Genomic DNA, 12874 nt, shown 5'->3' on the forward strand with positions numbered 1-12874 from the left:
TATATGGAGACTGAGGCATTGCCTGTACGCTTAGAGCACTTCAGTATTTCGGAGCAGTTCTCGCGGATACAATGAGCTTGCTCCCGGGCCAGTTTCATGTTACACTTCCACCGTGGCGAAAGCTACCGTGAACGTCTGGGCACCTTTAGATGTACGACACGGTGGGAAAGTGGCAGCCGTAAGTATATTCTGTTCTGGCACCCTCCTGAAACCAGTTTAGAATAAATTTCATTCAAAACGCCATTTTCATTCAATTGAACGAAAACTTCAATGATTGCGACACGAAAAGCTAAGCTGCATGTTTTTTTTTTTTTCTTTTTTCACCAAAACGTAGGCGGTAAGTGTGTCGACAGGAGTGTTAAAATATTTTCACGCATTTCGACTAATTTGGCACAGCAAAAGTCTTCAAAAGTTGATGGCTCGTACTTTTATGCCTTCCAGAACGCCATGTAGTCCTTATTGATTGAATAATAACTAACTTGACTCGTCCAAACGCTGTTAAAAATTCACGACGTTGGGACATGCAGGAAATTTCAGAGCGGTATCACCACCCACCTTTGTTTTCGCGTCTTTTATGCTTTGCCAAGCTATCTCCGATCCCCGTGAGAGTGGCCGCTGAATATTGCAGGAAGAAAATAAACGAGCATGGAGCACTAAACCATGCCACCTGCTTTCACAAGGTAGCTACGCCTGGAGGTTGTGGTTAAGTCGTGCTTTACAATTTTTCCGACAGATTTTACTTTGAGAAATTCAATTTTTGTTCACTAACACCTTGCGCCACGCGGAGGGCCGGTGTGGAGCTCTGCGTGAACTCATTCCGTTCGCTTTTTCCCTCGCAGTACTGGCTCAACACATGACCTCTGATGCTCAGCGTATTGGCCGGGAATGTTTGATTCCCGGTAGTATTTAATCGATGCGGGCACTTGTTCGGCTACCCTGCCGTGGCTCTGCCTGCACAGCCTACCGCGCGCTCTGACATGACGATCACGTGTTGGGCTGACTCGTTTAGCTTCAATCTTGTAGCGCCCAGTTCTTTCCTTCCCTCATGCCACTGCGTGTGCTTATATGAGGATAGTGACAGAGAAGCAAAAGAAAAACTTGACTCGGATAAGGCAGAGATTACGGCTTGTACAATTGCGTGCGTAACGCTACAATTTCGAAACAGTTAAGAAAAATATTGGAAATTTTCTTTGCTTTTATACTTACAATAAATTCACTTTATTGCGCGAAAACGGGCCACAAGAGGCTCATTTTCAAATTTCGTGCTCTGAAGCTAAGCTCAATTGACTTTCTTTCTTTCTTTTTTACTTTTTTTGTCAGCTTGTGCAATAAATTGAAGTGATTGTTAAAGTGAACGGAGTGCAGCTTCAGCTGCTGGGTTGAGGAGGTGGCCACACAATATAAAGGCCTGATCGGTTGAAGAAGAGCACTGCATTCAGCCCAGAGTGGTTACGGTCATTGCAGAGTTTGAAACTGAAGACCATGACACTATATTGTAAGACAGGAGGAACAGCTGGTCGACGCACCTCCTCCTAAATGTATGCGTAAATTGCAAGTTTATAGTCTTTAATTTTGAGTTCTTAGTTTGAAAGTTTATATATCATATCATCTTTTTTCTAAAGCAGTATTTATTATCCACATAAAAGCAAGCGTCGAAAAAAAAGATGACGTTGAGAACTAAGCGCATGCAAGTACATATGCAAAAGAAGGAAAAGATGCTTTGCAGTGCCTCTAAAATTATTTCACATGGTTATCCTTTATCTATCATTTTTAATACACATTGGCCATCTAGGTTCAGTTAGTCTTACTTCACGATAACGCGTTATTCTTGCTCCTTTGTATATTTCTCTTAGCATTTTTCTCTTTGCACTTTTGTTCTCTCATTCGAGCATTTGGTTTTCCTTTTTTTTTTTCATTCCATTCTTAAGCCCATATTGTGGCCTACAACTCCGGTCAAGCCGTACTCTATATATGGGTGCGTGCAATAGATGAAGACAATCAACACCGCCATCATTATTGTTCCATGCGATTGCCCGCTACGGAGGGCAGCAGCTGCGTCATCATCATATTTCGCGTCCCGTGATGCGCGCGCTTCGAGGTCTATACGTAGTATAAACGGCGGGATGTGTGCGTAGATGTAGGCACAAAAGAGGTATGCAAGCCTATCCAATTAACTTAGCTCTTACGTTCGCAAGCACTTGACACACGGCTGAAGTTTCATTTAAAATTGCACCAAGTGTTGTTCCATTGAGTGTTGTCTTCACCAACAGCGCAATGAGGGGACGGCCCGCATCCAGAGGACGTGGTCCGGGGAGGCCCCGGAAAAATGCGGCAGCCTCCAGCCCAGCGCCAACGCCAAGCCGACACAGGAACGCAACAAAAAGGTATGCAGCGGAATTGCCTGAACCGAGGCAATGGCTTTTCACTAAGAAAACTGGCTCGAAACATTACTTTACCGCACAGATTGCTTCCAAAGCAAACTGAGCTGTCTAATAAGCCGGGATATTGTAGTGACGGTGACAATGGTAATGTTGTAATGATGTCTGATTACACTGATGATATTACCCGAGACGAGAGGAAAGTTTGCTGTTGACCTAGTTGGTACATATATATATATATATATATATATATATATATATATATATATATATATATATATATATATGTTTAATCCGCCAGGAAACGGTACAACGAACTGATACACACACAAACGCTGTCTCGTGCTTTCTTGTCCCGTTTCCTGGCGCTGTGTTTAAATCGAGATTGTGAAAGCCGAAAGCTGTCGGTCAATAAGGGCCGGTAAGTAGATTGACCGTGCCCATGAATACCGTCTTCATAATATTTCGATAGTGAAATATCAATAGCGAAAGCTTGGACCTTGAATTAACGCCCGAAGTATACCGCGGTGTGCCCGTTTCCGATGTGATAACCTGATAGGCACTCCCGAGGTGCGAGGCGATTCTTTATTTTTCTTCTTTTTTTTATGGTTGTTCACAATATTCAGATACCGTGCATAATGCCGTGCCTAATGAACCTACCATGGACAATTAATAGTAAGAGACGGCTGTACTACCGGTGCCGTAAAGGCAGCGAGCACACAAAATGATGAACCAACATTACTTTCTAGGGCAATAAATATATATTTCAGATTCCATGGTTTGCTAACGTGAACCATGGATCTTTGGGGCCGATAAGCAGCAAAAAGTAAAAATAACGAGCTTGGTGGAATCGGCCAATGCGCCATTTCAAAGGACACACTCACAGCACCCATCGTTTACAGTTTCTGTAGGCTTATATGCTCTATATACAGTAACTCTACTCAGCTGCAAGGCCTCTGTTTCAGTCGAGGAGGGGCTTCTTGCCTAGGCGCGTTTTACGGCGACGCTGTTTACCTCTAGCCTCCGTATGCATCCCCCGCATGCGTTCCTAGTAGAGGGGGGTGGGGGGGGGGGGTTATACCCTGGGCGGCTTGCGTCCGTATCGGGGACACGGCGCGTAGACAGGAATGGATACGGGTAGGGGAGAGGAGAAAGAGTGTGGCGACGGCGCCTGTGCACGTGGCCGGCGCTTCTGTGGTTATAACGTCACGTGCTTATGAGGTGCCGGCGCGGCTGCAGCAGCGGTCGCGGCAGATGCATGGGAGGTGCGCTGACCCTGGCGGCGATTGTGTCGGCGTAGTGTAGTGCTGTATAAAAAATGTACGATTTCATAATGTCTGCAGCCCACGTATGCAGCTAGCCTAAAGTGCTTCGCTGGTAATCCGTCTCCATATGAATGTTGCGGCCCCACAGTTTTTTTTTTTTTTTTTTTTGTGAATGCACGACACCTCCTATGGCACGGGGTCAGATTATACAAGGGTTCCAGGGTCCCCTCATGGGCTCAGCAATGCGTTTCATGTGTTTATTATTTTCCTGCTTCTCTTTACCGCCCCGCTGTAGGCTTTGCAAGAGTCCTGGATCAGTGGCTCTTCGCTCCCGGCTCCAAATAGGTAAGTGTGCTTAAAGGGCAGCCAGAGTGGAAATACCAGTTAGTATTTAAAAAAAATAGGCGGACATCGGAAAGATGAAGAGTGGAGGAGCAGGAGGGAGGGTGATCTATGCGAGAGAAATTGTTGCATACTTTTTGTTTAGAGCTTACTACAAGCAAAAGACAATGAAGCCTTGCTCACATTCATTAACTCAGTAGGGGTTGGAAACGTGCTCGGTGAGCGTTAATCAGCAGTCTAAATTTTCTGGCCGAGGATTCGACTGAGATGCTCTACACGCTCCATACTTCGTTTCTCTTGCGTGCACTCAGTGCTCACTCTATCTTTCTTCTCCTATTCCCCATTCCTCTTACCCCTTGCGAAGGGTAGCAAACCGGTCGCTCGTCTGGTTGACCTTCTTGCCTTTCCTCCCCCTGCTTTATCTCTCTCGATCTGTATCGTCACGTCCGCGCATTGATCAATTTTTCCGTAACCGCTCCTCCGATTAATCGCTCGTATGCAGCAGTGCTATTGGCTTCAAAAAGGCTGCGGTGCTTGCTGAATCTGCGAAGAAGTTCACATTTCCGCGAAACACGATGCATGCAGTTTTCAAATATGAAAATTTCCCCATTGTTGCAGATGCAGTGCGGAGGAAACCGGCCTTAGTTTTTTTTCTTTTTCTTTTCTTTGCTTTGCATACTTTTTGTTTTCATTTTTCTTTTTTCGTAGGCCGTGTCCCGTAAGCTATTGGAGTTCCGCGAGGCTACTATGATGGCAATTTGCCATGTGCAACGAGCAGACCAACGTCGGCTTCATGGTAACTCGTGCACGAGAGCCCACGAACAGCGGCGGCTGTACTGCAAGTTTAGCCTTGTGCTTCACTTTCAGTGCACACAGCAATCTATTCTCTACAGACGCAACGAAGAACTATAGCGCTGTTTGTTGCATGCACTCTTATTTCTTTCATGACGGCTATCTGAACTATCACCGTGGCTATGATCACAGTGTTTTATACACCGAGCAAGCAGAAAAACTGCATACTTCTTCGGCCCCGTGATCTGTAGCACAGTGAAAGGCGCATATGCTCTAACTCCGGCGCGCTACGACACAGAAAACAGCCAATCGACACCAATACCTCATTGCACTGTACATTTTACCCGTGGGTAAATTTAGTGAAATAAGTACGCGCAAGGGACAGTAACTCATTGCGCAGTAAGCTGTCGAATGACTGAAGGTAGCTACTTGCACAAAACTTTTGTTTGCGTTTGCCACTAGTTGGAAGACTTTTCGGTGCAGCGACTTACTCTCACTCTCGCGAACCTCTTCAACTGTGGGCAAGTTTACGCACACAGAAAACATTCGTTTCCACGAACAATGGCTTTAATAAATCCTGCCAAAAATATTTGCTCCCCATGTACACAAGATTTTTCATCCCACATCTTTCATCATTCCTCTTTCGGCGCAGTCCTCGAGGCCGTACGTAGCCACGACGACGCCTGCCTGTTCGCCGTACCGCTGGACGAGACGATGTGTCCGGGATACTTCAGCACCGTCAAGGTGAGCACCTCGTATCCTGTTCGTGCAGTGTGTTTAACTACCTCACGATGGAAAAAAAAAAAGAATGCTGAATCCATTACCCGCTTGTGCTACTTGCACTTGCAGGAGCCGATGGATTTGACCATGATCACCGAACGCGTCGACAATGGTGCCTACACGTGCAAAGAGGCCTTCATCGGCGACTTCAAGAGAATGGTCGAGAACTGCGCCTTCTACAACGGGCTCGAGAGCGGTGAGACAAAAGCCATTTCAGTGACTGTGTCCCCACATGGAGACACCGATTTTTAATGTTCCGACTAATGTCGACAAGATAAAAAATATCTACAACATAGCGCTGAATGTAAATGTAACCCCGTGCTAACCAAAAACAATACGACGTGTTACGGAGAATGAAGCAAACAGTTGTATTTTACGAGGTGCACTGTACCCGGTTTGAGAAGAATTTCGACACGTTGCTATGCATCACTGGCTGTTCATTAGTGACCTCTCCTACATCAGAAGGCACTCAACTCAACATTAAGCAGTGTATCTGCTTACAAGTATTTCAGTTTTTTTCATGAAATAACGCCTCTTGATAAGAGGTGACCATTCGTAAGAAATCATTTTTGTCAATATAACGTCAGTCCTGACGTGAGGCGTTACAGGTGCAACTTTATACATGCTATGGGTATAATTTTGTCTGCTAACTTAGCGCTGTGTTTTTTTTTCTCGACTATAAAGAATTTTTTTTAATCACGTGCGGCAGATAGCGTAATGATAGTCCGTGAGCTGGATTACTCAAAGAGCTGGACATTGCACGGCAAGTCAAAATGCATAATGAACTAACTAACTTTCAAATAATTACTTCACGGTATATATTGGAATTCTCAAATTACAGCCGGTGAGTTCGTAAGGCGATACGTATCCACTTGTAAATAATTTTCAGGATGACAGCAGTCTCGAGATATTCATTCCCAAAATGTGCAAAGAAATTCAGGGACGTTCAGTTTACTTTTGCGTTTCAATGCAAAAACGGCGTTTCGTTAGAAAAGTAAGTGAAACAACAGTGCATTCTTGCAGCAAGTTTGATGGCACATATCTCGAAACCTATGCCACCCACAAAATTGGTTCCAAGTAGATACGCCTGGCAAACTAGCCGGCTACAATTCGTAAATCGCAGCATGTGCCGCATATATAACAATTAGGTGAAAACGTAATTATTGATCCTTTGTTAATTGGTTGATTATGCATCTAGATTTATCATGCAAGAAGTATTCGCCGCTTCCAGTAATCCAGCTCAATGATTACAATTGTACTATCTGACACAGGCGACATTTAAAAATTATGCATTGTCTAAAAAAAACAACGCCCGGTATATAAATGTGGAGGCCCTTGAAAACACTCACTCATAATTCGCGACTGAAGGGGTTAAGCTCAGTGTGCCGCATGTTCTCTGCATGGAAATAACGTGACATTTCCGCGAGAGCTACCGTGTTATTGCACGTACGTCATGCGTTACACAATCGCGGGAGCAATACTCTACTGTGGAGTTCATCGAAAAACGCTGTTTCGTCTGAACCGCAGAGATCGCCACCAAGGGCTACCGGTTGTGGGTGGCCATGCTTGACGCCCTGCACACAGTCTGCTTCGACGACGACGAAGACGGTGAAGTCGACAGCAATCGGGACAGTGACGTCAGTTCCGGTGCAGGCGCCGCGTGCTCGCCTGCCTCGAGACTGTACGTTCCGGAGCACGTGAGAAAGCCGAGACCGAACGCCAGCGACCAGCGGGAAGACGAGCGCACCATGCCGAGGACTCTGCGCGCGAGCAGGAAGACGGCGGCGCAAAGGAAGAGCAGCCCGACCAGAGTCCAGGACGAGGCGGCCGAGGGCGATGACGACGACGAGGACTTCGTGGCGCCCACAGTCAAGAGGCGCAGAGTAGGAAGGCCGCCCAAGGCGAGTAGGACAAGAGGCAGAAGGCGGGCCGCGTCGAATGCGACCTCCCGTACGCCATCAGTCGTCAAGAGTCCTGCACTCGAGGCACTCTCGAGGGCTACGCGCAAGGCTCTGGAGGTGAGCGCTGTCACACAGATACCATGCGGGCGATTAACAGCGTCACCAAAGCTTTTACCGTGAGGTCAAAAAAGTCATCAAAATGGGACATGATGCTTCACATTGTGTGCACTCTGTGTGCTCTGAGGCAGACACTTACTTATAGTACAAAGCGGACAAGGCACCACAGTGCATGTGCAAGTGTCTGAACAGCATCGAATAAGTATTGCAGTGTCACACTATATTTGTTGCCTCACCGAGCGTAGTACTCTTCCCTAGGCTGGCCAGTGAAATTATACTCATTGTTTTCTATTGTTTCTTGCAAAAAATGTCGGGGATTAAGATTTCCTTTGATTTCTTGCCATGAACTACAGTCTGAGGCCTTTCATTGGGTTGCCTATTGAAGTATTCTTGTTTATTTTTCTCACTGGCGCTTTGTTTTCATATCCTAGCTTTTCTTCTTTACCGAGAAATTATAATATATTTAAATAATGGCTGTAGATCTGCTTGGAGAAATTGGTAACAGAAGGAAGCTACGTGTTGCTCACTATGGAAGCTTCACATAAGCGAAGCTCCATACTAAGTTAAAGCCCTCAAACGATGTCAAAGCCTTAGGCCGGTACTTTTCTCCGAATGTCCCGAGTAATTCGCATTTACTCGCACTACTAACGTACAACGTCGTGACCGTGTATAATCAAGCCTGCTTGACAGGCCTAAATGCCTGCGCAGTCAACCTGCTTTTTTTTTCCTTCAAATTATCTGGTTGGACGGAAATCATTGATCTTCAGTTAAGCCGCCAGGCGCATGATACAAAAAAAATCTTTTTTAAGTAATATTGGCGCAATTAAACAAAGTTATTCGTGTGACATACATTCTGGCAAGTCTGGGTGAATATGTGTAATAGTGTCAATGCGATGAGCATTTTCAGAAGGAAAGCGCTTTAAGTCGCCTTTACCTCGTCCAAATTTCTCACGCTGCCCTATTTAATATTTTCCGTGTACACAACCAACAATAAATCACTAGCTCACATGCAACATAGTGCAGTATCGTATGCGTAAATTGCCTATCTTGGCGCCCATTTACGCTTTTTCTATTCTCCGTAGGACTCCGCCGACTTGACTTACGACATCTGCCGCCTGAGCGGCGACTTCGAGGCGAACAGTGACGTGGCCGGCTACTTTCCCGAACTCAACATCGCCGGCACACACAGCCACCCTTCCGACCTGCTTGCAAGGTTCGTGGGCTCACCGGAGGAAAGTGGTGGGTACACCATCGCCGAATCTCCGGAAGCGTCATCGGAGAGTGATTCGAACGACCGCAGCCGACACGTCAGCGGAGACTGCAGCAATAACACGGATGAACCGGTGAATGCCACCGACGACGGTGAAGCAGGCGGAAAGCAAGTGGATAGTCGTGACGATTCGGGTTCCGACGGAAATCGCAATCCGGACTCAAATGCTCCTGCGGCGGAAGTACAACACCTGGCGGGGGACACGGACACAACGCGCTCGGATCGAAGCACAACGGAAGATTTCGATCGAGTTCTGGAAGAGACGACAACCACTGCAAGCACTGAATTCCGAGTAAGCAGCATCAGCAACGCAGCTGAATGCGAAGAGCGAGTGAGTGACGTCTCTCGAGAAGGTGCGAAAGGTGGAGCGACGCAAGAGATGGCACCGCCGAACACAGCCCGCCCGGGCACAATGGCGTCGAGCAGCCCATTCATGGGCAACAGACAAGGAGCTTACGTACAGACGTCCGTTGCGACGCCTCCGAGGTGTCGCTCAGTTCCTCCTCTCCACTTCGTTGCTGTTAACATGCGTCACGCAATGAGAGTCCCCCGCTCGCCCGGTTCCTGTGGTCGCGACGACAGCGATGCGAATGCCACAGCTAGCGCGGAGCCTGCCGAAGAAGGTCGTTCGGCTGCGTCCTTAGGGATTCGTGAGGACAGACCCAGCCTCGTTGAAAGTAGGGAAGCCAACGCCGATCATACAACGGCAAAGCCAGACGGAGAGTCAGAAAGCCGAGAGTTGAACAGCTGCAGATCAGACGGTGAGACCGAAGTGACGAAAGACAGCTGCTCCGATACTCTTTGTCAGGTCATTGACGGATGCACCGATTCAACTGCTAGCACCGGCCACGTCGCCGCTGGTACGGACACCGACGCGGGAGATAAGACCATCGAGATGTCGTCGGAAGGAAACGAAGAAACCATCTTGCAGTCTGTGCACAGTGAGAAAACGACTGAAGAACAGGCGGGTGCATCACTTCCGGCTGGCAACCTTTCTCCGGAGCGCATCCAGGTGAGGGATCGATGGATTACAAGGCTCCAGGGTGACCTCCAGGGAGCTGAGCAAGAGTTCTACTGCGGACTGGATAGCCCAAAGTCAAGCTTCAGCTTTTCGTCTGGATACCTTAGCGAAGAGGCCCTGTCGCCATCCATGCGGTATCACAGCAGCTCGAGTCCGCTCCCTCAACTGTCTCCGTCTCGCCTGTCTCCGCTGCTGCCGACGTCGTGCCAACCACCGCAAAAGGAGTCGACTCCCCCGATGCAGGCGGAAGAAGCGCAACCGTCAACCGAGCGAGAAGCAGCGTGTGATTCGCAACCAGCTAAGGAAGTTCCACCGGTAGATGCAGCTTCATCGCGCGAATGCTCGGTCGTTACGGACCAGCCTCAGCGCCGGGAGCCAACGGCACAACCGCGGTCGCCTCCATTCGGGGCGCCGACGCCGCTGCAGAAGATGTCCGCCCTAGTCGCCGAGATACCGTCTCCGACCAAGAGGTACGGCGCCTTCTTCCCGTCTCCGTTTGTGCCGCCAACTACGTCTGTCAGCGCCACGTGTGGTGGCGGAGATCAACTTCGAGACGGCAGAGACGGCGTGGCGTTTAGGGTAAGTGCAGCTGGGCTCGTTCACAGAGGGGGTTAAGAACTACCAAACTTCTACACGGGAGTATTAAGAATGCTACACTGAGCAGAATTTGTATAGTTTACATTATTAGTCGTATAGCGGGTGAATAGTGGGAAGTATATGTTCGTTCTGTAGTTTAATTTTAATTACTTCCTGTTTTTGCCAACTCCGATAACGTGTTCTCGTATACGGTGACGAGCGCCAACGTGACAAGTAGAGAAATATACATAGACGGGAAGCAGTGGTAATAAGCTGACATTCAGTCGGAAGGGCCTAAGATACTTTGTGTTTTCGCGTCTACCCCCACGATGTATATGGCGTTAAAATATTGAAGAAAAACCTTTTGGTGCCCGAGAAACGATTAATGCTGTAATGTGACAGCAGATCTCGCTCGCTAATACTTGCCGAGTAGCTCGGCTTTCGATGAGTCTGCCCTTTCGTGCCTTCTTGATTTCACGTAGAAAAACAAAGACAACTGACAGCATTAAATGCAGATCCGAGGTTTTATTTTGCGCTGGTACCCACTGCACAGTCGCGGTCACGTACTAGACCAACACGGGGTGCCGTTGAACTCGGCTCAAATAGCTTGGTGCGAACATGTTGAAAGCCGACATTGGGAGTTTGTCATACAGCCCGCAGACAGGAATCAAATTCTGAAACAGTTTTACGAGTTATTTTTTTTTCGTACGCATTTATAACGTGATGTCGTATTACGCAGAAAAAAATCGCGCCATGACGCTCTTTGTACAGGGGCACAATGCAGTCGTTCTGGATTCTAGGAAAACTTCTATACTATGCGCCTGCGCGTAAGGGCCATACCCAAAGTTTTTTTCGTTTTTTTTTAGCTTTTTTGTGTGATTTCTTTGTGATTTCCTTTTCCCGTGGATTATCGACTAGGCTGACAAATATAGCTGAATAGGCTGTTACTTAGGTAGCTATGTTATGATTACGCAAAACAAGTTCTTTATTGCATTCCCCCCCCCCCCCAAAAAAAAAAAAAAAACATTCCAACGCCAGATGCTTCAGTACGCGAAGAAATATCCAAATGTGTTATCGCTCCCCTACATTCTACCCATCGCTTTTCTTTCTCTCTTACTTCAACTGCACTGACTTTCATGGTAATTTAAGAAGAAAGTGTATGCTTACTGCAGCAGCGGTTACGTTTTCCACACAGTTCCTTTGTTGTTTAGCATTGAAATCGCAAGAAAAGCTGATGAATTCTTCATGCCAACACTTTGAATCTCGCAGGTGACAGAACTGCATGCTAAGCAAGATGTTAAGCAAGAGTAATCGTCAGAAGCCGGTGATTCCAGCATTTCTAAACGAGGTTTCTACGACTCTGCCACCCTGTTGCCCCAATGTGCTGATGCTCTCTCATGACTTTCAGTATTCATTAAACTATCTCTCTCTCTCTCTCTCTTCACTGAGCCTGTCTGTCTTTTCACTCATTTCAATATTCCTGCACCTCTTCCTCTTTATTACTCTCGGTCATGAGGCATCTACGCTTGATGCCTTGCCGCGATACTCGCAAAGTCTGCTCTGACAACGAGCGAGAAAAGCAAGGGGAATTGAGGAGCTCAACTTGTTGTTGGTAACAACACTATCGGGCCAACAATATAGAAGAAATTATGTTTAACTGGAATGCAGAAATAACGTAAAGGATATAAAGTGGACGAAAATACAAATTGTGGTCGGCGCGAGCCGTACCCATACCTACCATATTTAAGGAAATGAAAATGAAATGAAAATGAAATGAAATTTAAGCGTGCAATGCTGTACTGATTAAGGACCACGGTGGCGGCTGTCACCACGTCCACTTTCTCACGTACTTAGTGCATATGTGTAACTAGACTTATCTCTGTGAGGGTTAGTCAGCGCCACTGGCGGCGAATTGTTTTAAAGAGAAGTCGCTGAATAAGTAATTGATTCACCTTGCAGAGCCCAATGACCGTAATTACGAACTGATTCAGCAACAGCTAAGAGCTGATAAAGCTTATTATTGTGAGCGATCTGTTATCGCGAAAGACATGCTCATATCAAGCCTCACAGGAGCTTCAACATATGTATTTTTACATGCTACCCAGTAGTGTGGTTCGTCCGCACTAATTCATAAATAAAAAATAAGAGGTGTCGCTAGCAAGAGAAGTATACTAGCTCGTTATATCTGATTTGCACTCCTTTGTTCTTTGTATTGAGCCATGGTAGAGGGGAACAATAAACACTTGCACACGAGCACATGCACACAAAAAAAGAAAAAGAAAAGAACGGTGAATGATCAATTGTCGGACAAATTTAGGCACTAAATCGGAAATGAAAGGCCCAACAAGATAGCTGCTATATAGATATCGTATATCCTTCGTACGTTAATTATCGTACACTAGAAGCTCAAAAAGGACACCTGCTTGTGCGTG

The 12874-nt window shown here is 46.8% G+C and overlaps 1 protein-coding gene across 1 annotated transcript; it reads left to right on the top strand.

The window, feature by feature from the left end:
- The first annotated feature begins 2326 nt into the window (after nt 1–2326).
- LOC119448898 (uncharacterized) lies at nt 2327–11870 on the top strand. Its single transcript, XM_049666553.1, has 6 exons — nt 2327–2384; nt 5430–5521; nt 5627–5753; nt 7085–7575; nt 8658–10445; nt 11712–11870. Exons 1-6 carry the CDS (start codon nt 2327–2329, stop codon nt 11751–11753), a joined length of 2598 nt encoding a protein of 865 aa, XP_049522510.1. The 3' UTR covers nt 11754–11870.
- Nucleotides 11871–12874: the final 1004 nt, after the last annotated feature.

Source organism: Dermacentor silvarum, chromosome 4 (genome assembly GCF_013339745.2).
Source record: "Dermacentor silvarum isolate Dsil-2018 chromosome 4, BIME_Dsil_1.4, whole genome shotgun sequence".
NCBI classification, from domain to species: domain Eukaryota; kingdom Metazoa; phylum Arthropoda; class Arachnida; order Ixodida; family Ixodidae; genus Dermacentor; species Dermacentor silvarum.

Coding starts and splice junctions, on each gene's coding strand:
- LOC119448898 (XM_049666553.1), top strand. CDS start 2,327: ATGCGGCAGCCTCCAGCCCAGCGCCAACGCCAAGCCGACACAGGAACG. Junction 7,576..8,657: donor CTACGCGCAAGGCTCTGGAG/GTGAGCGCTGTC, acceptor TATTCTCCGTAG/GACTCCGCCGACTTGACTTA. Junction 10,446..11,711: donor GAGACGGCGTGGCGTTTAGG/GTAAGTGCAGCT, acceptor TGAATCTCGCAG/GTGACAGAACTGCATGCTAA.